The 27,761-nt window shown below is 44.9% G+C and overlaps 1 gene segment (V, D, J or C); it reads left to right on the top strand.

Moving 5' to 3' along the window:
• Positions 1–5,000: 5,000 nt before the first annotated feature.
• Positions 5,001–5,832, top strand: LOC119960828. The segment is given in 2 exon segments: positions 5,001–5,375; positions 5,476–5,832. Coding segments are annotated over 2 exon segments (423 nt in total).
• The last annotated feature ends 21,929 nt before the right edge of the window (positions 5,833–27,761 follow it).

Below are 27,761 nucleotides of genomic sequence, written 5' to 3'. Positions count from 1 at the left end.
GTCGTATCAATCAGTATTAGCTGTTATGGAAGTTCGTTGCAAAGGCAAATACATCTTTAAAACTCCTGCCGATCTGTTCTCATCTCTTTATTTCAGACTACACATCGATTAATTAATATCTCTGTTCTCTCTCAGACTTAATTCACTTACAAAAGCATAATGAATAACTATTTGGTATTGTGTGATTGGTCTGGTAATGGGTGTGTAATATTTTGCTGCAAGGTTGGAGCGAATCTTGAGATATTCACTTCATCACCAGGCTGAGGAAATGAAACACAGGGGCCATATTGAACTTCACATTGCACAACACTGTCACACACTCCATTGTGTTGGAGATGGCTAATTCAGCCTTGTGTTCATCTGTGGCAATTACCCGCTGTTTCCTTTCATGGTCCGAATTGTCCTTCGCCCTTTTGGCTGAATGGATTTCTGTTTGCTTTTGTTGTGGTCACTGATTGTGAGAGACAGAGTCTGAAACTGTGTGTGTATGGAATGAAATGAAAACTGAAAATCGCTTATTGTCACGAGTAGGCTTCAATGAAGTTACTGTGAAAAGCCCCCTAGTCGCCACATTCCGGCGCCTGTCTGGGGAGGCTGGTATGGGAATCGAACCGTGCTGCTGGCCTGCTGGAAAAGCCAGCGATTTAGCTCAGTGAGCTAAACCAGCCCCTATATGTCTGTACGTGTGTGTGTGTGTGCGCGTATCTGTGTGTGGATAGGTGTGTCTATGTACGCGCCTGTGTGTCTATATGGGCCGATTAGTCTGGAACACATCATTATTCATTGTTTGCAAAATGGCGTTGCCAATAATTGCAATTATGTTTCAGCACAGGACGACATTTTATTGAGATTACCTTCCACATCCTATGCTGCACTCAATATGTACTTGTAATGTATTGTCCTGAGTGATCTAGACAGTAATATCAAGCTGTCCATTCAATTGAAAAGGCAAATATATCTTTCAAATTACTTACATATCGGTCCAGCTCGCTTTCTCTGTCTCAGGCTGCACCTAAATCAGTTGAACCCTCTTCTCTCTCTCAGACTTCACTCACTCACACAGGCACACAGCAGCCGAGTCTGGAACCTAGTGTTTAAATGGCACCTCGTGTATAAATCTTTTTTGCTGAAGGCAAATAATTAAGCACCAAAACGTCATCAGAGGAAAATTCCGTGCCAAAAAGGCAATGGATCATTCACTTAACCTCTCTCCCTTTCCTCCCCTCTCACTCCCCCTCTCCCCCCCCCCCCATCTCTCTCGCTCTGACACCAAGTGACTTCAAACTTTCTACATTAGTATAACCTCTGTTAACAGATTGTTGCTTTAATTTCCCTTCATCTCTCCAGATTATTATTTGTATTATGACCAGTGAAGATCATCTGTGCACCTCCCGATCGGTTACTGTGTTTCTAAACAAATAATATAACTTTTACAAGGGAATGGGAATGGAGGTGAATGTAATGCTGAGAGCGGCAGCAATCTGTGTGGGTGTTCTTGATGCTGTCAGAGTGAGTTCACCCTCACAGGCAGGAAGACTGTTCACGGTGATAACATGAAACTGACGCCTGCTGTTTCATTCTCAGGTAACACAACTTCCTGTTTCTCTGCTGCTGGTTCCAAACCGCACATCTCACTTCTGAGCAGAAAATAAATCCAGGGACCACAATCTGGTGAGAACATCTGTCAGTGCGGCCTATATGTGCCCACAGAGTCAGGGCAGAGTCACACAGATCACATTGTGGTGACATTTACAAATGAACCTGTTGTGATCTGTTCAAAGATTCCATTCCAGGACATAACTGGATGGTCAGTGGATCAGTCACTGAGTTTCCCCGGTTCTCTGAAGCCAGGAAATGATATCTTGTTCCATTTCACTATTGTATCATTCTCCCGCTCTGGGTGTAATTTGTTTTTACTGTTTCTCAGTTGTGTCTCTCTTTCTAATTTCTTCGCTCAGTTTCACATCCTCTCTCTGTATCTTTCTCCATCTTTATGTGTGTCTATTTAATTAAACTGCTAAAACAAAACCATCAAGGTTTAAATCTAGTAATTAAAGAGAGACTATTACAACTGGTAGGAGGGTCTGTAACCAGAGGACACAGATGTACCGTATTGAACAGGAGGATTGTTTTTACACAGCGAGTTGTTATAAACTGGAACACACATCGGGAAAGTATGATGGAATCAGATTTAACAGTAACTTTGGAAAATGATGGATAAATATTTGAAAGTATTAAGATCTGAAGGATGAGAGGGAAGGGAACAGTTAGATGGTTCATCTCTAATCATTGTCCCAGCACCTTTTCTGTATCTCCCTCTGTCATTCATTGAGGCCGAATAAAATACAATGATTGTACAGCTTTGCTCTTGTGCTAATCCTGTCTTTAGGCAGAACCTGGGTGTGTGCAGATAATTGCCACGAATCTTTCAGAGGTTCGTTGCTGTTTACAATCCACTACTTTGGACAAAGTAACAGTGGATAGGGGCTGGTTTAGCTCACTGGGCTAAATCTCTGGCTTACCAAGCAGACCAGCAGCACGGTTCGATCCCCGGGCAGGCGCCGGAATGCGGCGACTAGGGGCTTTCCACAGTAACTTCATTGAAGCCTACTCGTGACAATAAGTGATTTTCATTTTTCATTTTCGAATAGCACTTGTTTCGAAAAAGAACAATTATCGTTAACATTTGTGGCACTAATTCTTCCTGTGATGAGGCTTTGGCTTTTAGTCTTTGTGTCCGAAACTGATGATTTAAACATATGTGTCCATAAGCTGGGACGGTAGGGTGGCGCAGTGGTTAGCACTGCTGCCTACGCCTCTGAAGACCCGAGTTCGATCCCGGTCCTGGGTCACTGTCCGTGTGGAGTTTGCACCTTCTTCCCGTGACTGTGTGGGTTTCACCCCCACAACCCAAATCTGTGAAGGTTAGGTGGATTGGCCGTGCTAAATATAAATAAATGGATACTTTAAATTTACCAAAGAAATATTGGGTTCAGAAGCTGCCGGAACGGGCTCTTGCGTGTCTGTGTAAATGGAGAACTGTTGGTAAGAATGATCAGAAACAGATGCTTTTGTTTCCCCCGACAGATGCACCAATATAGGTGCCATAATGGTCCTCCCATTGGGTATAAACGATCCTAGGTGGAGTCAATCACACGCGCCTCACTCAATGAAGTTTCCAATCCACTTTTCCCGCACACATCCCTGTCACTCAGCTTGATAATGAAGCCTGGGGTAGGGCCCAAAGAATCCTTGCTTTCTGATAGTTTCACTTCCTCTTAAAATCAACTGTTCATGAGATCCACTGCCTCCTTTAATCGAAGATTATCACCAGTCTCTGTTATTGATACACTGGAGCCGGTCTCTGTGATTATTAATATCCCAGACCCCAGTCTGACCCCGGGCCCGGCAGTCTGTGTTATTGATACACTGGAGCCGGTCTCTGTGATTATTATTATACCAGATCCCAGTCTGACCCCGGGCCCGGCAGCCTCTGTTACTGATACACTGGAACCGGTCTCTGTGATTATTATTATACCAGACCCCAGTCTGACCCCGGACCCGGCAGTCTCTGTTATTGATACACTGGAGCCGGCCTCTATGATTATTATTATACCTGACCCCAGTCTGACCCCGGGCCCGGCAGCCTCTGTTATTGATACACTGGATCCGGTCTCTGTGACTATCATACCGGTGCGGCAGTTGTAAATCACTTCGCAAATCCAAGGAGAAAATATGTTTGTTCTTTTACAAGTGCGGAGTGGGGGGCGGCGACGAGGGGGGGGGGGGGGGGGCGGCGGTGGAGGAAAGGACGTCAAAACATCATTGATGTGCCAGTAACGAAAGGGAAAATGCTGGAAAATCTCAGCAAGTCTGGCAGCATCTGTCTGGAGAGAAACGAGCTGACGTTTCGAGTCGGATGACTCTTTGTCAAAGCTTGACTGATGTCACTTCCTGCGGAACACATGACAGGAACATCGCCTCCAGAGCTGTGTCTGATTGGCCTGATATTATTTTTGTAAATCACAAGTTTGTGTTTATTGCAGAGGCTGAAAATCTAACCGTACATTTCGCTGATCACTAACAGAACGGTAAAAATCAGAACGGTAAATTTGATCTCTAATTGACCTCAGCGACTGTTTAATCAATAATTGTCCTGAAAACTGTTCCCTGGAAGAATAAAAAGTGCTGGATGCAGATGAAGATGTTCTATTGATTTTAGTCTCTGTCATTAATGAAACTGAACTGGCTGCCCGGAAGGGTATAAGGAGAGGGGGGGGGGGGGGCAGAGGTGGTAGTGAAGGGAGTCGAGTTTGATTAACATTCTACTGTGGCACTCAGGGAAATGGTCTCTGTGTTGTTCGTGGCATATGTACAGGACGGGGATATACGCTGGCAGTTTAGTATCTGAAACTTGTAATTTAACATACATGTATTTAACATACATTAGACGTTTGCTGCCTTCATGTTATTCTGGCGTCTGAACTGTAGTTATCATCTTGTATAATTTAAAGTTCCTCCCACCAAAGAGCTCCAGCATCATATTTGTCTGTTGACTGCGGCGGGAGCGGTTACGGGTTCCTTTTTATTACTATTATTAATGCAGGTTAATATACACAGGAATTAATTTTAAATTATGTTTAAATTGCAGTGAAGTAACTTATTTTGACGTGTTGTGTTATATTCAATTGATTATATCATTTTCTCAATTATTTAATATTTAAATAGATTATTATTTATGTCTTATTTTTCTTCCCATTTTGAATTCCTGAATCCACTTCATGCTTTTTTCTCACTATGTTCCTTTGTTTCTCTCTCTGTTTTTGTTGTTATTTGTTCGTTTGTCTCTCTTCGTTTCTCCGACCTTTTGTTTCCACATCACGGCACCGGGTCCCTTCACTGTACCTTGGTTCGTGAATTGGTTGAAACGGGAATTTGAGATGAATTTGATTTTCTACCTTCTGAACTTGAATGCCACGCGAAGGAACGAAAACGAGACAGTGAAAGTGTCTCTGACAGAGAGAGAGAAAGAGAGGCAAGATACCGACAGAGAAGCCGAACAGCAGAGAGAGACAGACACGAAGAGAAAGCTGAGAGACACCAAGGCAGCGAAAATGCTGAAGGAGTTCGTTAGCCCAGGAGCAAGAACGATTGGTGCCCGACTCTCACGAGAACTGAGGGACTAGCCAATCCTGACCTTGGGAAACGCCCATCAGAATCACATTGCGTGAAATCTGCAGCTGATTGGAGATTACTCTTTAATATCAGACTAGAACTGCAACTTATTTCAAGCATGATTTTATTTCTTTCCAACTTTAAACCGGGCACCATGTTCTCCTCATATTGCTTTATGGTGATTCTCATCATCCTGCCCAGTGAGTCAATATTTACTATAATATTCAATATCACACATACACATGTTCCATATGTTATGTTCACTCCCAGACGTTTGAAACATTATGTGTCTTGTTACAGGAACAAATGGCGAAGACGCAGTGTTCCAGGATCGATCTGAATTAAAGGTTCTGGAAGGACAGAACGTAACACTGGATTGTAGATACTCGACAGCTGCTCTTCAAACTCTGTTCTGGTACATCCAGTATCCCGGGAAAGCTCCAAAATATTTAATGGCAATATATAGCTCTGGGGATGTAAATATTTCGCCAAATTTACCAGCGAGGATCTTGGCGGTTTTGCATAAAGAAAACACAACGGTTCCTTTAACTATCACCGGGGCCCTTCTCTCCGACTGTGCCGTGTATTTCTGTGCCATGTTGCCCACACTGCACAGAGATATAGCAGATGCCGTACAATAACCCCACACTGAGAGTTCCAGTTACTGCCCACCAGAGGGCGTTCTCTCGCCGATAAATATTCAACCTCCACAGTGAAAGCCAACGAGACTTTTCATAATTTCTGAGCAAGACGGGGCACCCAACAAAACCAGGCAAGGGCCACTTAGGGAATTAAAGTAGTCGCTTTCAGCTCACAGTTATAATAAAAATGAGAGTCACAAATAGATTTCTGGTGTCACCTCGTTTTTTCCTTTTGATGTTATTTCTGTGCCTGTCTGATTTATTGTGGACATTTTCCTCCGTCTTCCCGTTAGTATACCGATCCTTTTGATCACGACCGCGCACAAACTCTATACGAACAGCGTGTTTTAGTTGTCCGGATTGTTTTAATGAAAAGATTAAAATTTACAAATTAGGAACATCGATGTTAAAACACACCCCATGCATCAATCTCCCTCGATGTTCATGGCCTTTTGGAGTGTCTTTTTATATCTATCATATTTTCCACCATCTTTCATAACCCAGGGTTTCTGTCTTAAAGTGTCTAAAGAAAGTTTTTCTTCTCACCCATCTCCTCCAACAGAACCAGCCCCCGAAAAGGACAGGACACTGTAGCCGAGACCGAGACCGATATGTTTCTCTTCACTCGCAGTCACTTCACTATTCATCCGTTTCACAACCGCACACAGCGAGCAAATGGCAGTGAGGCAATAGAATCCTAAGACCTTACAGCAGATTATTGATGGTAGGATCAGGATCGGTGTCTTCAAATACTCAACACTCCTTTGACAGAGCGGATAGTGAGCAGAATGTGACGTAGCATCAGGATATTGTGGGAATATTTCTGACAGGTAATTGTGGACTAAACACCTTCCGCATTTTCTCCAATTTCCAAAATAGGGTATGAATCAGAATATTAAACACCCGCCGGTCTGATAATTCCTTGTTTGAATATGCTTTTAGATCCAGGTCATGGAGGCTCTGTTTGTCAGTAGCTGTCCTTAGATCTAAAGACAGTTGTAGAAGGGAAAACTGAAAAAGGTATATGCAACATAAGCTTCATTATTTATTCTGGCACAAGAGCACCAGATGCACAGCGCGCGAAGTTGCACTGCAGGAATTCTGGGTGGGTAAATGAAAGTTTTGCCAAACCATATTTCTCGGTAGAATTCGAGACCTCAACTCAATTCACCAGTTGAAGCTTCAAGGGGCGGCACCTGACTGTGCCGTCTATTACTGCTTTCTGTCTGTGGGAATTGTGATGGAAAGCAGTCTTACCCCCGTACGTTTACCTTGGACAGTAGCTCATTTCTCCTGTCTGTTTGGGGGTTCTACAGAATCTCGGGCAGATTAACCCGTAATATGAGCAGCGCTGTCAGCCTCTCAAACCAAATACTGCCAACAAACCAATGAAAACGTCAGGATACCGGTTCCAGAAGCGGCTGAAAAAATAAACAAAATAGAATCTTTAAAATGACAGGTAGATGCAGCTCGAAATAAACGTATCGGTTAATTAGTCTTTCCTACGCCTTTTCTTTGTTTATTCTTTTAAAAAACAGGGTTTAATGTTAGGATCAGCTCCATGGAACAGGGTAACTCTGACGTCACAAAGAATCGACAGACTGACGTCACAGATAGTACAGACTGACGTCACAGAGACTGCAGTCTGACTTTCCTCAGACGGAAGCACTGACGCATGCGCACTCTCCTACTTGTGGTGGAACAGCAATGCTGAAGCTCCCTCATACCTTCACCCTGTTATCCACATTCCCAGGGACACATTTCTGGACTCTACAGTGTATCTGGTGTAGGACTCAGTTTTATGCTCAACAGCGTTGCCTTCTCAGGCAACGCCACTCAGTTTGGGTTCTGCTGACAGCTATTTTACAAATTGGGTTTGATCTGTGATATGAATCTGAGCTTCACTTTCGTGATCCGTTTCAGTGAGAGGTGATGAGAGTGCCTTGCCGGTTTTTCTACGGACTGAATGCATCTAGGCTCACAGAGATACGCGGCAGAGTCAGGGACAGAAGCTTAACTAAGATGTAAAGGGACTGTTTCATTGTCCTGGTCGAAATCAGCAAAAAAAAAAACCGCTCTTGTTATTTTGGAGAACTAGCCCGCTACCCCTTTCCATACCTCCTCATTAAGGATCCCGGAGCTTCTGTATAGTGAATGTACCAAAGAGGGAGGGATAGCTATCCGATGTATAGTAATTGCAGTTTTGTGTTACGGTCTGTCCTTCCTGAATCATCTCTGGGACATTGAATCCATCCACTAATTCTAAAACAAAGACCAACCTTTGTCAGACATCACAGTAATTGCAAACAATGGAACATAGGAAGAAACGACTCAAAAATCCACTCACCGGGCAACACGACCATGGTTAGCGGGAAAGGACATAGGAGAAATATGGCAGGTGGTTTAGATTTCAGCTAACAAATCAGAATATTTTAAATATTCTGAATGTTATAGACTGACATTGAAGAGTGAACATAGAATTGGGCATGTTTCGCTTATTGTGAATCTGAGGGACAGCTGCCGAGGAAGAGGATTGGCTGCTCTCTCAGAAATGGGACTAACAATGAACCAATCAGTGATGCTGGTGCCCTATTACTGCATGAACACTCAAAGCTCTTTCTGTGCTAATCCGCTTGAGGTTGGCCTTCCATCGATGCACTTACACACACACCAGACGCACATGCAAACACTTTCGTACAGACACCCAAGCAGAGGCTCACATTTACAGTTAACCAAATGTAATCGTTACCCAGTGAGGCTAAACCTATTTCAGTATCTTTCTCTTTCTTGACCTTCTGCTCAGAGTTTTGCTTCAAATCTTTCTCTCTCTCTCTCACACACACTATCCCCCATATGCTCTCCTTCCATGTGCTTGTGATAATCCTGATTATTTTGCTGACAGTCTGGTCTCAATAAAACTCGAGAGGAATCTGTAGGTATAGTATTATTTATTTTTAATCAACTTGCAAGGCTGACCCGCTCTATAGAGATTCAGAACACATACAGTCTCCTGAAGCTCCCAGAACCGACTGAGGACCAAGTCAAAGAGATCTCTGCACATATTCAAACGGCATCACGTTTCACATACAAGATTCCCATAGGTCATCCTATACACCTCCTGACCTGGCCATATAGCCTGAATGGTTCACTTCGGATTCCTCAACCATGGGCCTCTTGTTACCCAGCATCCTTTTCACCATCCTCTGCACGAGGCTCCCCTCCACCTTTCTGGCCATGCTTTGCTGAATTCCTTTGTTATTTGTCTGTGAACTCACTACCATCAGACCGGCTCTATCATCTACATTATTCTAACTAATAATCCTACTTTATATCACATTCGTTTGTTCAATTCCTATCCGATGCCACGAATGGGTCATGTGCAGCAATTTCCCCAACAGCACAATCGTTTCAGAATGGAAATGAGAACAGCAAACGGAGGCTGCGCCCCGAGTCACCGCAGATTCTAAACTAGTCAGACTGTGCGGCTGGTATCATCTGCAGGCGGGATTGCAGGAGCGGAAATAGCGACGGTTGAATCTCTGGAGACTTGTGAGCATCCTGCACCTGTTCACTGCTCATGTGAGTGAGGGACTGGCATGCATCGCCCAGAAGTATCAAAAATTAGGGAACGGAATGAACATTCGGCACATGCCTATTTGAAAATGCTGTCCCAATCGTCTTTCGCACACCACATTTTCCATATTGCTTTCCATTCTCAGATTATGAAAGTCACCTTTTGGCAGTTCTTATTGAATCTTCTTTCATCATTTTCGCGTTGTGTTCTAGATGTTAACAAATCGGAATATTATGAATAAATACATCATTCTCTATCATATTTTTCTATCAAATCGGGATGATTTGTCATTGGATCTGCTGCTAATGGGAACAATTACAGCAAAACGATTTGAGTCTTCCTTCTACCTCTATTCTTACAAGCAAATGAACCCAGAATTCTCTGGTCTTTGCATAAACGGCCCTCGTCCCTGTTAATATTTAAATATATAACATCTTTCTCCAACGTCCTAATACTACTCCTCATTTGTCGTGCACAGGATTTGGAAAGAAACGGGCAGCAAAGATTTCATCGATTTAGTGTCCGTTTCTGACACAAACATCAACAGTTGTAAAAACTGTTTCCTAGCAGATCTAGTTTAGATTTCTGGGAGACATTCATGTCTTTTTGTGTATTTCAATGCACCCTCAATCCATTCAGTGGCTGCATTCAAATAGGAATGAAACTATTCCGGCACCAGAAGGTGCCAACTTCAAACATGGGGATGATGAAGTTCCGTGACGGCACCGTCAAAACCAATAGACGTCGTGGTCTGAGTGATGTCAGAGTGGGCCTGGTCCCCTGCAGTGTGTGGGTGGAACAATGAGCTGAACAGAGCCCGGGTTCCCTCTCGGCTTCTCAATCTCTGCCTCATTCCATTCCCATTCACTCAGAGAGGTTCAGTCAGACATGTTTCTGTTAATACTGGCGGCCCTGTTGGACGGTAAGTAATGGATAATGGTCGTCAAGCCAGATTAGCAGTTTCTGGATTGCAATTACATTGAATATAATTAACGATCAGAAATATCCACATAGTTGAGTTTCCACAAACTCACAGATATACAAACAAATTTAGGTGAATTATGTTTAACCTATCGATGTTTCATTTATTTCCCTTCGCAGGCGGGCGAAGTGCAGATGCAATAACTCAATCACCGGTGACAAAAACCGTGTCAGAAGGGGTTTCGGTGCGGCTGGATTGTGAATATACAGACTCGAATATGCAGTACATGCAATGGTATCATAAGAAATCGGCACAGCCACCAATCTGGATTATTAGCAAATTATTACATCTGAAGGATGATGCAGTTTCAGGACGATATCTAGCGGCTGCTGACAAGTCTAAACAGAACGGTTACCTCAATATCAGCGATCTCAGTGTGGAGGACGGGGCGGTCTATTACTGTGCAGTGAGGCACAGCGTTAGATAACAGCTGGTGCCCCGTACAAAAACCTCGGCGAGTAGTCACAGCTTCACTAAATCTGCTTTGCTGCTCCTGTCTGAGGGAATTGTTTGATCCTGGATTCAGGAACACAGTCAGGTCTATTCATCATTCAGTTATATTGGTGTCTCTGCTCTTCTGCGGGTGAACAGATGAGCAGTTTGGGAAAATACGCGACTCATTTCCATGCAGCAATGTACATGGTAAATTAAAACTTGGAATACCGGGCTACCAGCAACGGTAATAACAGCTCTCAGATGTGGAGATAATGTAGCTGGAAGTTAAAGATTGTTCTTCCAGAACAGTTAACTCAGATGAGCCCAAGGCCGCTGAGTCTACCCCGTTAGTTCCTGTAACAAAAGAGTGTGTCAATCTCTGCTGTTGTATTTCACATATGGAATTCAGAATAAGAACTTTAACAGACTGACGGAGCAGCACTATTATTGTTATCATGCAGGACCATGGGGTCTGCTTTAGGCTTCAGTATAAAATCGATTTTTCGATCGAAAACTCATCTCTTGCCTGTTGCTGGAGAGTCACTTAGATAAGGGACGTGCTTCAGAAGGGTGCGCCCCACGGTGAGGGCTATAAAACTGCCGGAGCTCGAATACATCCACAAGTCATGAAGGCCCTGGAACGCCACAGCCTTGTATTTGTATCGTCCTGAGATTTTTTGCTGCACTGTCACGGGGGCCAATATTACTGACGTTGCCTTTCACCCGAGTGTCGCTGGCAATCAGGGGATTGGCCGTCTCTGCGGAAGTGAAAAAAACGTCTGATCATCAGTACCGCGCACCTGCTGCTGCGTTGAGTTGTTTACACTACTGTAGATCCTCTTGTTCCTACAGCCACACAGCTCAACTGTGCTGTGCCTCGGTCGCTAACAATATCTGGTTGTATACAGTTATTTATCTGTATGTTAGTCACATTAAGATAATTTATACCTTTCTGCTGCAGATTCCCGCCAAACAGCCGAAACATGAACGGTGCAGGCTACCCGGATGCTGACTGTATCTGTCAGGATCTATTGTATCGACTGGCAACTGTCGTGTGACGTCACTGTCTCTTCAACCCGATTTCAGCCTCCCCGCTGTTCCGCAGGGTCCTGGTGGCTCCAGGCTGACATAAACAATCAAAACTAATCAAATAAAATTCAACACCAGCCTCATATTACCCAGCATAACGGCCAGCCCCACCGTCATCATTGTTATTCAATTAACAATAATATCAGGTTCCACAATGCGGGGAGAATGGGGTTTTTTCTGTGAGGTGAGATGTTGAGGAGAGCTGAGTGGCGGTTCCCGAGACAGTCCCCGAATTAGTTGCCCTCAGGCAATTACCTGTCAGAGCAGAAATGCCGATTCAGGTGCCACTGCACGGCTGATCAAACCAATGACAGGAATAGACCAGTGACAACAATGTTTAGAATATCACCACTCTGTCAGGGCGGGATCAACAAACGGAAACTATGACCGGGACACCGCAGACTCAAAGCTGATAAAAAAATGTGCGGCGGTCGTCAGCTGCATTCGCAAGTGAGGGAGCGGAAATAGCGAGGGGTAACCTGCACCTGCTCATTGCTCGAGTCACTGAGAACAATATAGAGAGAAGACACTTCCCTCCAGCGAGAAGGAACCAGTTTGAACTGACCCTCCCTGCCCCTATTTCATAGAGTCATAGAATCCACAGTGTAGAAGCAGGCCACCCGGCCCATCGAGTTCGCACCGGTCCCCGGAAAGAGCACTCTACCCAAGCACACACCTCTATCGCATTCCCGAAACGTAACACAACCTTTGTGGGCATTTAGCATGGCCAATGCACCGAACTTGCACATCTTTGGGCTGTGGGAGGAAACCGGAGCAGCCGGAGGAAACCCACGCAGATACGGGGAGAACGTGCAGACTCCGCACAGACAGTAACCGAAGCCGGGATTATAACCTGGGACCTTAGATCTGTGAAGCAACAGTGCTAACCACTGTGCTACCGTGCTGCCCACATAAATACACGACGCGGTCGGAAATTATCGTTTTGTTTTTGAAAAACATTTTATTAAGGCATTTATGATTTTAGAACGACAATTACAACTGTAAACATAACTCAGTGAATACCACCCAGCCAACATGGCGAACACACACACAGTTCCCCAGTCCATCCTCCTCCACTCGCTGGACTCGCCTGAACGAAACGAAACTGAACTATCTCCCCCAGCCCCCTCTAATTCAGTAACCCTCTCTTATTGTATCTGCTAACAGTTTAATTTTAATCATTGTGCTCCTGATTGTTAGCTCGGTAGTCTTGTCCTTTTAACATTTGACATACCCAGGATTCAGACAGAAGATTCCAGCGATGGTTTCCACAGATTTAGCTTAATTTTCTGGCATAAACATTAACAGTAACAAAGACAGTATCTAAATAGCTCCAATTTATATTGCTGGGTAGCATTTGAATCTTGGTATGTTTTGCAGCAAACCCTGAACCCACTCAACAGGAAAATTCGATTCAACAGAATTTTCCAGCAGAAGGCGCCGAATTCAAGCACGGGCGTCACAAACCACGTAATGTTTTCTCTAAACATGTATGGCTGGGAGACCAGTGAGGTCACAATAACCCCCACCCCTCCCCCGCCTCCCAAACCCCTCCCCCTTGCAATGAGCTGAGCAGAGCCCGGGCTCCCTCTCTCCACAATCTCTAAGAGAGATTCAGTCTGGCATGTTTCTGATAATACTGGCGGCGCTGTGGCACGGTAAGTACTGGATAATAAACATCGATGCAGATTAACATGTTAATATACAGCGATGGCAATATAATTATGATCGAAAATATCTATATGATGTGCAATTGGGAGGTTTCACAATCTCACTCAGATACAAGCAAATTTACAGCAGCTCTTGATATTTAATCCTCTACCTTCACAGGCGGACTGTGCGCAGATTCAGTAACTCAGTTACCGGTGATAATAACCGCATCGGAAGGAGATTCCGTGCAGTTGAATTGTGAATATACAGACAAGAATATGTACTTCATGCTATGGTATCAGCAGAAACCGGCACAACAACCGATATGGATCATCACTAACAACATAGCGTTGAAGAAAGGTCAGCTTTCAGGACGATATCTGGCGGTTGCTGACAAGTCTAAACAGAATGGTTCCCTCAATATAAGCGCCCTCAGTGTGGAGGACGGGGCGGTCTATTACTGTGCAATGAGGCACAGCGTTAGAGAGCAGCTAGAGCACCGTACAAAAACCTCAGCGAGTATTTACAGCTCTACTAAGGTCCCTTCTGCGCGAAGAATTTGATTTCCGCTTTTCAAACGCTGTCAGGTGTATTTAGCAGGCCGTTCTTTTGGTGCTTCCACCCTTGTGCCGATAAACAATAGAGCAGTTTGGAGAATGTTGAGGCTTCTCATGCTGAGATATTTACAGTAACCTTAATCCCGGAATATCCACCAAGCAGCAGAGGGACGATCTCAGATGTGGAGTTAGTATAACCAGAAAGTACGGACTGTTCTTCCAGAAGCCTTAACTCAGCTGAGCCCAGGGACACCGACTCCTCGGCACCCGGCGAGTAATGAAATGCAGAATAGAGCAGAGGGAGGTGGTGGCAAAGTGGCATTGTCACTAAACTAGAAATCCAGAGACCCAGAGTAATTCTCTGGGGTTGACTCATAACTGCCCCCTCAAGAGCGATTGGCGATGAACCAAAAGAACAAACAATTCCTGCGCAATTTACACATGAAATGTAGAATAGCAGAGACTCATCTAACAACACTGCCAGCATTATCAGTCCGTGACATAGGGAGCACACGATGCCGGGTTTAGGTTTGAATAAAGATCGATCTGTCGATCGATAATGTAAATAAAAGTAAATTATTGCTTGAATCTGAAAAACTGGACAATTTGCAGGTCTGGCAGCATCTGTGGAGAGAGAACGTTTGGAATCTCGGTGGCTCTTTGTCAATACGGATGTTGAGTTGATTGTGGGTTTACCGAAATACAGACCAAGCCACAAATGAGTCCCAGAAATCTAAATTGCAGCTATTTAGACACTGCCTTCCTTATTGTTAATGTTTATGTCTGAAAATGATGAGGGGCGTTGATTGGGTCGATAGGAACGAACTTTTCCACTTAGTAGAAGGGTGAATAACCAGGGGGAATAGATTAACGTTAAGATGCAGGATTTAGAGGATATTTGAGGAAACCATTTTGACCCAGAGGGTGATGGGAATCTGGGGCTGAATGCGTGAAAGGATAATCGAGGCAGAAAAACTCACAACATTGAAGAAGCATTTAGATGAGCACTTCGAACACCATAGAATACAAGGCTAAGGACCAAACTGCTGGAATATTAGATTAGAATAGAAAGGTGTTTGATGGCCAGCGCATGCACACTGGGCAAATAGCGTCATTTTGCGCTGTAAAGCTCTTTGGCTCTGTGACTCAAAGTGGAAGGGTGGAGAGGTCTAGGGAGGAAATTCCTGAGCTTTGTGGCCAGGCAGGTGAAGGCACGGCCAGCGATAGCGGAGTGATTAAAATCGGAGATGAAGGCTGTGAGTTCCAGATTCCCACCACCGTCTGGGTGAAAACGTTCTCCCACAAAGCCCCTCGAAATCTTCAACTCCTTACCTTTAATCTGTGCCAACTGGTTATTGACACCATTACTACGGGGGAAAGTTTCTTCCCATCTACTCCATCCATGTCTCTCATAATTATGTACACTCTGGATGAGCAGGCAGTGTTCCTTTAAGACTCTCCTTCTAACCAATCTCGTTGACTAAGCTTTTGATCATATGACTGAATATGTTCCTGTAAAACCCATCGGGACAGTTTATTGTGCGAAAAGCTCGACATGAATAGAAGTTGCTGTATTTGTTGTAGTTCAGTGACACCTGATAGTTTGCTGAGAGAGTGAGTTTTCACACCAAGATATGAACAAGAAGCAGGAGTTGTTCATCGAAGATCCATTCATTAGTCTTACATATGTTATGCCTCATGGCGCCAAGGTCCCAGGTTCGATCCCGGCTCTGGGTCACTGTCCGTGTGGAATTTGCACATTCTCCCCATGTTTGCGTGTGTTTCGCCTCCACAACCCAAAGATGTACAGGGTAGGTGGATTGACCATGCTAAATTGCCCCTTAATTGGAAAAAAATAACTGGGTACTTTAAGTTAAAAAAAATGTTCTGAATGCGAGTTGCAATCGCAAACTGGTATAACTGTGCAGGTGGGCCTCACTACTGATGCTTTTTAGTTTTGTGTGTTGTTACAATTTGTATCACTGTCACTATGGAAAAGGAACTATCGCTGAGGGGGCGCCCCCTGCTGAGCAGTGGGTGGAACTGCCAGTGTGGGGTTTTTGTACAGGGTCCACCATATCTCTGTAGCAGTGTGGGCGCCACGGCACAGAAATACACGGCGCTGTCGGAGACCATTGTGTTACTGATTGTTAATTCGGTAGTCTTGTTCTTTTCATCAAACGTAGAAGAAAACCGATCGTTGAGTTCGGTGTTCCTTTGCACAGTCAGCCCAATGATTCGAAGCATGTAGCTTGGAGCTTTCCCGGGCTGCTGACTGTACCAGTACACATAAGGGTTAGGAGAACTTGTTTTCAATGTGCAGGTTAATGTGACTTCACTTTCCTCTGTAACCGTTATTTCAGATTCCTTTTGTTCCACGGTGTCTTGGTGGCTCCATTCTAACAGAAGTAACAGCAATAATGACAATCAGAGTCAGCCTCATATTAAACAATAAAACCATCAGCAACATAATCTCTGTCATTTTACCAACAATAACATCTGGGTTACAGCAGTCAGGAAGAGAATGGAGTGCTACTGGGAAGGAAATACTTACTGAGAAGTGAGATAACGATGATGAGCGAAGCGAGATGGTTCCTCATGATCCTCCTCGGGTTTGTAACTCTACAATGAGATCAATCCTCTGTCAGAGACAGAAATAAAGATCCCCGTTACACTGCACTACTGATTCGACCAATGAGAGGAATGAACAGGCAGCAGCAATCTCTCCAGTAACACAATTGGGTCAGAATGAGAGCAGCAACCGGAAGCTGTGGGCGGGGTACCGCAGTCTGAATATTGAGTGAAGTGTGCGGTGACTTTCAGCTGCACTCGGAACTGATGGAGCGGAAATAGCGACAGTTGAATCTTCACTGGACCGTAACCATCCTGCACCTGGTCACTGCTCAAGTCACTGAGAAGAAATATATCGGGAGGGACATGACGGACTAGAATCTAGAATCGTGGAGTCAGGAATGAGGTCGCACGATCTATATTGCCCGAGACACTTTGATTCCCAAGGGGCAGTCACATGCCAATCGACCGCTGCGCTACCCACTCTGGCGTGTTTGTTCTGTCCATGAGACCAGAGGTTCCCAGGCATTGGCGGCTGTTGTATCCCAGACAATATCGGTCAAGAATGATTCTGTGAGTATGACCGCGTCAGCCTGTGGCTTCATTGACCTTTATGAGAGATTTCTCAATTTTCGTGCACGCCTCAGCTGTTAGAAAGTGCCGGCAGCGTAAGGTTTGCCAATGTCCTTTCTGCCGCCTGGGTGGATGCCGAGTGTTCTAGTCATTTTCATGTTTCTAATCCTAAATGTGATTTCTACACAGCGGAGTGAGTTGCTCGCTCATTTCACGACATTCAATGCTGTGGGCTTGGAGTCACATGTAGATCATGAGGTAAGGACGGCATGTTTCGTTATTTTCTGACCGTTCAGGACTTTATTGCATCGAAAGAGTTTTGACCACAATGATGGGCCTTTTAATTCCAGATGTTATGCATTGGAATCCCACCATCTGCCGTGGTGGAATTGGCAACCTAACCTCTGGATTTCTGGCCCACCACCTTCACACCCCATATGATTATTATTGTTGTCGTGTTGTTGCCGATATTGCCACATTGTTACATTCAACCACTGTCCATAAGAGTGAAGGTAAAGCGGCAAATTGTTTGTTTTTAAACATTTCAAGATGACCACGGTGGAGATTTGACTTTTTATTCGGTTGCTCGTCGGTAAACAACATTCTGCTGAGCACCAACTGGAAAAAGCCAGCGGGAGTTTTTGTACAGGACCTGCTCTATCTTTGAAGCACTGTGGGTTCAGTGCACAGAGATACACCGCAGAGTCAGAGATCATTGCACTGCTGATCCTTAGTTCTGTAATCTTGCTACTCATGTCGAACATCGAAGAGAATCGATCACTGATGTCGGGTTGTCTTCTCACTTTCTCTCCTATAATACGAATGACATACTGTAGGGTTTGTCCAAAGTGTTGACGGTACCAGAACATATAACTTCGACGATCACTTCTTTCCATGGTGCAGGTTAGTGTGACATTACTTTCCTCTCTCACCGCTATTTCATGGGTCGGTTGTTCCACTGCTGCTTCGTGGCTCCAGTCTGACAGAAAACCATAGCTATTATCATCATGGTCAGTGTCATCACCTCAATGAACATGACTATTATTATTTCACCAGAACGGTAACTTGGTTAGAGATCTTGGGGAGGATATTTTTTGCAGGAAAATAAATACTTACTGAGAAATGATATAATGATGAGGATCAGTGTGAGCTGTTTCTGCATGACGCTCCCTGAATCCGGGACCCTCCTGTCCAATAACCTACCCGTCGGAGCAAATATACAGATTGCTTCCCCACTGCACTGGTAATCCAAACCAAAGTCGAAGAGGAAACAAGATGTTAATAACAAACGGAAGAGCAGGGTCGGATTAGAACAAGTCAACATGGATTTAGTAAGGGGAGGTCGTGTCTGACGAACCTGTTAGAATTCTTTGAGGAGGTGACAAGTAGGTTAGACCAGGGAAACCCAGTGGATGTGGTCTATCTGGATTTCCAAAAGGCCTTTGATAAGGTGCCACACAGGAGGCTGCTGAGTAAGGTGAGGGCCCATGGTGTTCGAGGTGAGCTACTGGCATGGGTTGAGGATTGGCTGTCTGACAGAAGGCAGAGAGTTGGGATAAAAGGTTCTTTTTCGGAATGGCAGCCGGTGACCAGCGGTGTCCCACAGGGTTCAGTGTTGGGGCCGCAGCTGTTCACCATATATATTAATGATCTGGATGAAGGGACTGGGGGCATTCTAGCGAAGTTTGCTGATGATACGAAGTTAGGTGGTCAGGCAGGTAGTGCTGAGGAAGTGGGGAGGCTGCAGAAGGATCTAGACAGTTTGGGAGAGTGGTGCAGGAAATGGCTGATGCATTTCAACGTGAGAAAATGTGAGGTCTTGCACTTTGGAAAAAAGAATCCAAGCATAGACTACTTTCTAAACGGTGAGAAAATTCATAATGCCAAAGTACAAAGGGATCTGGGAGTGCTAGTCGAGGATTCCCTAAAGGTAAACATGCAGGTTGAATCCGTGATTAAGAAAGCGAATGCTATGTTGTCATTTATCTCAAGAGGGTTGGAATATAAAAGCAGCGATGTGCTACTGAGCCTTTATAAGGCTCTGGTTAGGCCCCATTTGGAGTACTGTGTCCAGTTTTGGGCCCCACATCTCAGGAAGGACATACTGGCACTGGAGCGTGTCCAGCGGAGATTCACACGGATGATCCCTGGAATGGCGGGTCTAGCATATGAGGAACGGCTGGCGTTCCTGGGATTGTATTCATTGGAGTTCAGAAGGTTAAGGGGAGATCTAATAGAAACTTACAAGATAATACATGGCTTAGAAAGGATGGACGCAAAGAAACTGTTTCCGTTAGGCGAGGAGTCGAGGACCCGTGGGCACAGCCTTAGAATTAGAGGGGGTAAATTCAAAACAGAAATGCGGAGAAATTTCTTCAGCCAGAGAGTGGTGGGCCTGTGGAATTCATTGCCGCAGAGTGCAGTGGAGGCCGGGACGCTAAATGGCTTCAAGGCAGAGATAGATAAATTCTTGATGTCGCGAGGAATTAAGGGCTATGGGGAGAATGCTGGGAGGTGGAGTTGAAATGCCCATCAGCCATGATTGAATGGCGGAGTGGACTCGATGGGCCGAATGGCCTTACTTCCACTCCTATGTCTTATGGTCTTATGGTCTTATGGCAGGCAATGTGGATCATAACAAGAACAGCAAGGGGAGTTTGGGGCGGGGCTGTGGCTGGTTGCATCTGCATTTTGCAGTTTACAACTGTGCAAAATGTATTACCACAGCGTCCCCTGGACGCTACTTTTCGCTACTTCAAGAAGTTTGAAGCGTGTTGCATGATTATATTCAACAAGGGCAGCACGGTGTCCGATTTTTCTCGCAGTTGTGATTAGTAAATTTTGTCTGATATCACTGCTCCCACTAATGCTAAAATGGGAGACTGGGGGCAATTGTGTGTTCCGCATTCTGCATTTTCCTGGAACATTAACATAAGAACTAGGAGGAGGAGTAGGCCATCTGGCCCCTCGAGCCTGCTCCGCCATTCAATGAGATCATGGCTGATCTTTTGTGGACTCAGTTCCACTTTCCCGCCCGAACACCATTGTCACTTATTCCTTTATTCTTCAAAAAACTATCTGTCTTTATCATGGAAAACATTCAATGAAGGAGCCTCAACTGCGTCACTGGGCAGGGAATTCCATAGATTCACAAACCTTTGGGTGAAGAAGTTCGTCCTGAGTTCAGTCCTAGCATTGTGGAGGGAGAACTGGGCTCCGAGACGCGGAAAGCGGAGATTGGCTCACAGACAATCCTAAAGATTGAAAGGAGCCAAACAGACAGAGGGACGAACAGAGAACAGGAGATACAATAAAAGACAGACAGAGGGGGAAAGGGCTACAACTAACATTGATTGGTGCCCAATTACTGACAGCACTGAGAGACCAGCCAATCATACCGACAGCACTGAGAGACCAGCCAATCATACCGACAGCACTGAGAGACCAGCCAATCATACCGACAGTACTGAGAGAGCAGCCAATCATGCCGACAGCACTGAGAGACCAGCCAATCATGCCGACAGCACTGAGAGACCAGCCAATCATACCGACAGTACTGAGAGAGCAGCCAATCATGCCGACAACACTGAGAGACCAGCCAATCATGCCGACAGCACTGAGAGACCAGCCAATCATGCCGACAGCACTGAGAGACCAGCCAATCATGCCGACAGCACTGAGAGACCAGCCAATCATACCGACAGCACTGAGAGACCAGCCAATCATGCCGACAGCACTGAGAGATCAGCCAATCATACCGACAGCACTGAGAGACCAGCCAATCATGCCATTGGACAACGCTCATTCGCTTCTCAATAAATAAAGCCTCACAATGACCTGAGTTTACTTTTTCATGTCGGAGTGGATGTGTTGATATATTTTTAAAGTTTTGTGGCTTCTGTGAAATTTTGAAGCAGCTGGCATGTTCTCCCAATGTTCTTTACTAATTCTTCTCTTGCTACCTGGTGAGTTTCTGTTTAAATAGTCAGTGTCTGTCGCCAAGGTTCGCCACCAGATATTTAACAGATTCTGTAATTTGTTGCAGGAACCAATGGCAACGATGCAGTGTCGCAGAATCCACCTGAGTTAACCGTTCTGGAAGGACAGTCCGTAACATTGGACTGCAGTTACTCGGCAGCTGGTAATCGAAATCTGTTCTGGTACATCCAGTCTCCCGGGAAAGCTCCCAAATATTTATTCACGATATATAGCTCGGGAAGTACGTCTCAAGGTTTATCAGAAAGATTTTCTGCCGTTTTACACAAAGGAAACAAAACAGTCCCTTTAAATATCGCCAGGGCGCTTCCCTCCGACAGCGCAGTGTATTTCTGTGCCATGGAGCCCACACTGCTGCAGAGATAGCGGGTGCCGTACAAAAACCCCACACTGACAGTTCCAGTTATTGCTCAGCAGAGGGCGCCCTCGCACTGATAGACAGAAACAAGTCCACAGCCTGTGGGGAGTCAGAGAGCAATTAATAAATCAACAAAACACAACACTAAACAAAAACAATTGAGCAGGAACTGAAGTCTTATATTAATAACTTCCAACCAGCATCCATGCTGAAATTAATTGAATAAATTAATTCATGGTGCGTTCACTCGCGTTCCAACTTGTCCGGATGCTTTGCCAATTGTTTGAATGAATGTGCAGCCCTTTCTTCATTTTCACATTCCGTTTCTGGGTCCGTTTGACCACAACCGGTGCATCGTGTCCTTTTGCTCACAGTATGTTGCTGGCTTAGTCACGGTTCGCAGAAAATGAACACATTTCTCAAGGTAACAGGGAGGAACACGGGACCATTGGAGCTGGGGCAGGATGGTAAAGAATGTTGCAGAACAAGGAGAAAACTGTTCATTTACCCGTGCGGCAATATCCAAGGACCAATTATTAGGACACATTATCGGAGAATTAAACTGTCAAACTCTCATGGGAATGTGAATTTTGTTGAAAAGGAGGAAATGTAACCTTATTTTCAGTTATGACGATATAATCTTTAACCTCTGCTACTGACGTTCATTAGTTTTTCACATTATTTCATTTATTTTTCACAGTATTTTGATTATATGTTCTGTGCGATTCCTGTACTTTTTAGTTTTCCCTTTATCACGCACGTAATCTCGTTCGCCTGTTTGTTCCTCATTTATCCCTGTCTATTTCCAACGTTCTTCAACTCTGATCCGATTTAAATCTTTCCCACTTGATTTTCGAGCTTTTGCACTCATTCCCCAGTACTTGTATTATTATTACTGCGCCAATCACACCGCCGATTCTCCGAGCTCAGTAGAGCAGTGCTCCCACTCAGTGTAGGTTTCTGTACGAGCTCTCCATCTACTTGTGATACTGTGCCTCACGGCGCAGAGATAGGTGGCAGTGTCGGTAACTCGGGCTTCTCTCACAGTCAGGACACTGAGTTTGCTTTCTCCCCCGATTGAGGCAGTGATCCTCCCGTGTTGATCGGTTTCTCTTGTGGCCAGCACTAGATGCTGGGGTGGCTGATTTGGCTGCTGCCTGTACCAACGCACCATCTTCATCACAGCGGTGCTGGTGCAGTTCATGGACACGATTCCCGCTTCATGAACACCCATCCGCCGAGGGAGCTGCAGCAGCTCATCTTCTCCAGTCTCAACGGTGCAGATCAGAGCGAAAAACAAGCAAAGAGACTCTGTAAACTCGGACCATTATTAAATCACCTGAAATGTCGGCTGAACCTTTTGTTAAGTTTGTTCAGGTTAGAACCAGGGCATAGATATTAGATTCAGAAGAACTAACAAGAAGCCAAAGGCCCGCTTCAGAGGTGTCGTTTTGTCGAACAAAAGAGAAAAACACTTCCTGCTTGAGGTTTTAAACTAACAGCTGCCCACAGTGCTTCTGAGTTCACATTGGGCCGCCCATATTCAATGTTCCTCACTGCTTCGCACTGACCTCTGGTGGTGTCTACTGCTGCAAGTACACATGGCGAATCCCACCCAAGGTGTCCAAATAATAGCTGCAAACACAAAAATAACCGTTCCCGCCTTCCTACCCCGCCGGAGGGTGGGGATGTGGGAGTACATAGAACATAGAACATAGAACGATACAGCGCAGTACAGGCCCTTCGGCCCTCGATGTTGCACCGACATGGAAAAAATCTAAAGGCCATCTAACCTACACTATGCCCTTATCATCCATATGCTTATCCAATAAATTTTTAAATGCCCTCAATGTTGGCATGTTCACTACTGTTGCAGGTAGGGCATTCCACGGCCTCACCACTCTTTGCGTAAAAAACCCACCTCTGACCTCTGTCCTATATCTATTACCCCTCAATATAAGGCTATGTCCCCTCGTGCTAGCCACCTCCATCCGCGGGAGAAGGCTCTCGCTGTCCACCCTATCTAACCCTCTGATCATTTTGTATGCCTCTATTAAGTCACCTCTTAACCTTCTTCTCTCTAACGAAAACAACCTCAAGTCCATCAGCCTTTCCTCATAAGATTTTCCCTTCATACCAGGCAACATCCTGGTAAATCTCCTCTGCACCCGTTCCAAAGCTTCCACGTCCTTCCTATAATGAGGCGACCAGAACTGTACGCAATACTCCAAATGCGGCCGTACTAGAGTTTTGTACAACTGCAACATGACCTCATGGCTCCGGAACTCAATCCCTCTACCAATAAAGGCCAACACACCATAGGCCTTCTTCACAACCCTATCAACCTGGGTGGCAACTTTCAGGGATCTATGTACATGGACACCGAGATCCCTCTGCTCATCCACACTACCAAGAATTTTACCATTAGCCAAATATTCCGCATTTCTGTTATTCTTTCCAAAGTGAATCACCTCACACTTCTCCACATTAAACTCCATTTGCCACCTCTCAGCCCAGCTCTGCAGCTTATCTATGTCCCTCTGTAACCTGCAACATCCTTCCGCACTGTCTACAACTCCACCGACTTTAGTGTCGTCTGCAAATTTACTCACCCATCCTTCTGCGCCCTCCTCTAGGTCATTTATAAAAATGACAAACAGCAACGGCCCCAGAACAGATCCTTGTGGTACGCCACTCGTAACTGAACTCCATTCTGAACATTTCCCATCAACTACCACTCTCTGTCTTCTTTCAACTAGCCAATTTCTGATCCACATCTCTAAATCACCCTCAATCCCCAGCCTCCGGAGTAGGGTAGGAACCTGATCCTGATCGAAGTTCACAATATTATGAAGGCCATAGATCGGGTGGATAGCAAGAAGGTTTTCCACGTAGAAACGGGGGCATTAATCAAGGTGCCATCGATATAAGGTAAGTGGCAGGAAAGTTAAGGCGGATGTGAGGAAAAACTCTCACTCAGAGGGTTGTTGGAATCTGGAACTCGCTGCTTGCAAGGGTGGGAGAGGCAGAACTCTCGCTACATTAAAAAAAAACAGTTCGATGAGAACTTGAAACACCAGAACATACAAGTCTGCGGACCAAGTGCTTTAAAATGGGGTTAGAATACACAGTGCTCGTTGGCCGGCTCAAACATGATGGGCTGAAGGGCCGCTTCTTTTCTGTAAAATTCTCTGACACTTCCAGCCTCCCTGATCTACCTCTCTTATTCTTGGTGGTTCGACATCGGAATTTCAACTGAAACAGCAACGATTTCTTTTGATGCCCCTCCCACATTCTGGAAGACGTTTTATTCCACACTTACCATTCGAACCATGACAAGAACCCAGATATTAGTTCCAAAGTCTCAGTTTATGATTTGAATCCGTGTGCTTTCCCACACGGGTGCAGTGCGAACTGTATTGTGTGATATTTATAAGCCACCAACAGTGGCATTGCATAAGAATACATTAGGTTGAATGTCATAACAAACCCTATTGATGTTAAAATAACATCCTTTTTCCGCACTGCCCGTCCAGTTACTTTTTTCTGAAGAAAGTTACTGATCGCTTGCTGCTGGAAATCGTTCCTGCACTTACTCCAATGCTGCTCTCTGGTGGTGCTGACAAGGAACTGCAAGATACAGATTCCAATAATTTTAACCATCGAGAGTCAAGATTGCCTTGAACATGTTGCGATCCTAAATTCACCAGCAGTTTTGTTTATGCTTTCTCTTTTCCTTCTGGGTGACACCTGGCAGTGATGAATCTACTTATCATGAGTACATCTCCGCCAGAATTGCTAATTTACTTGTCACACGACCACATCTTTTCCTTGGACCACCATTTCCCGCCTTCCACTGAATTACACACCTGCCGTTTTACTCTTTCTGCCCTTTACCTGCCACTATTCATCTTTAAAACCTCTCACCGCTGTAAAGTTTTCCTTCTGTTCTCATAAAGATGATCCTTTAAAATGTTTACATTACATCTCTCTTCAAAACCGTTGCCATTCCGGCTGAGTATCGCTTGACTTTCCGCTCACATTTCAGACACTCTACAACTCCTTATGTGTCCCAGTTCATTTGATTAGCTGAACTTTGTTGGAATAAGGAAGATGAAGACCATGCGGCCAATTTTGTATCAATCATTTGGAGATGTTTCAACTCCCTCACCGAATGTTCCTCCAAATATCTCCTTAAACAATTCAGGGGTCGGGTCATCTTCAATTCACCCTGAAATTAATTTCACACATTCAGCACTCTCTGTGATTAAGAGGTATTTCCTATTATCCTATAATTGTATTGTGTGCTTTTAACCCGTGTCAAGGTGTATTTCGGAACCATTACATTTAGAGTAAAATTGGGGGATATATTTTTAATACGTGATGTTGGTGCAGGTTTCAGTCGGGCAATTAGAACATAGAACATAGAACATAGAACACTACAGCGCAGTACGGGCCCTTCGGCCCTCGATGTTGCGCCGACCTGTGAAACCATCTGAAGCCTATCTGACCTACACTATTCCATTTTCATCCATATGTCTATCCAGTGACCACTTAAATGCCCTTAAAGTTGGCGAGTCTACTACTGTTGCAGGCAGGGCGTTCCACACCCCTACTACTCTCTGAGTAAAGAAACTGCCTCTGACATCTGCCCTATATCTCTCACCCCTCAATTTAAAGCTATGTCCCCTCGTGTTGGTCATCACCATCCGAGGAAAAAGACTCTCACTGTCCACCCTATCTAACCCTCTGACTATCTTATATGTCTCTATTAAGTCACCTCTCAGCCTTCTCCTCTCTAACGAAAACAACCTCAATTCCCTGAGCCTTTCCTCGTAAGACCTTCCCTCCATACCAGGCAACATCCTAGTAAATCTCCTCTGAACCCTTTCCAAAGCTTCCACATCCTTCCTATAATGTGGTGACCAGAACTGCACGCAGTACTCCAGGTGTGGCCGCACCAGAGTTATGTACAGCTGTAGCATGACCCTGTGGTTCCGAAACTCAATCCCCCTGCTTATAAAGGCTAGCACACCATATGCCTTCTTAACAGCCCTATTAACCTGGGTGGCAACTTTCAAGGATTTATGTACCTGGATGCCGAGATCTCTCTGTTCATCTACACTACCAAGAATCTTGCCATTAGCCCAGTACTCTGCATTCCTGTTACTCCTTCCAAAGTGAACCACCTCACACTTTTCCGCATTAAACTCCATCTGCCACCTCTCAGCCCAGCTCTGCAGCTTATCTATGTCCCTCTGTATCCTATAACATCCTTCAGCACTATCCACAACTCCACCGACCTTCGTGTCATCTGCAAATTTACTAACCCATCCTTCTACACCCTCTTCCAGGTCATTTATAAAAATGACAAACAGCAGTGGCCCCAAAACAGATCCTTGCGGTACACCACTAGTAACTGAACTCCAGGATGAACATTTGCCATCAACCACCACCCTCTGTCTTCTTTCAGCTAGCCAATTACTGATCCAAACCGCTAAATCACCTTCAATTCCATACTTCCTTATTTTCTGCAATAGCCTACCGTGGGGAACCTTATCAAACGCCTTACTGAAATCCATATACACCACATCAACAGCTTTACCCTGATCCACCTGTTTGGTCACCTTCTCAAAAAACTCAATAAGGTTTGTGAGACATGACCTACCCTTCACAAAACCGTGTTGAGTATCGCTAATCAACTTGTTCTTTTCAAGATGATTATAAACCCTATCTCTTATAACCTTTTCCAACATTTTACCCACAACCGAAGTAAGGCTCACAGGTCTATAATTACCAGGGTTGTCTCTACTCCCCTTCTTGAACAAGGGGACAACATTTGCTATCCTCCAGTCTTCCGGCACTATTCCTGTCGACAAAGACGACATAAATATCAAGGACAAAGGCTCTGCAATCTCCTCCCTGGCTTCCCAGAGAATCCTAGGATAAATCCCATCTGGCCCAGGGGACTTATCTATTTTGACATTTTCTAAAATTGCTAACACCTCCTCCTTTTGAACCTACAAACATATACAATCAGCGAGTCACAATGCCTGGAAACTGGCCTCTTTGGATGATTTATTGCACAGAAAGAAGAAAGGTGTCATTGAGACCTAAAGTGAGGAGAGCTCGATCATTACTATCGATCACACACTGCATA

The sequence above is a fragment of the Scyliorhinus canicula genome, unplaced genomic scaffold (assembly GCF_902713615.1).
Source record: "Scyliorhinus canicula unplaced genomic scaffold, sScyCan1.1, whole genome shotgun sequence".
NCBI classification, from domain to species: Eukaryota; Metazoa; Chordata; class Chondrichthyes; order Carcharhiniformes; family Scyliorhinidae; genus Scyliorhinus; species Scyliorhinus canicula.
This window is presented reverse-complemented; position numbering and strand designations above follow the sequence as displayed.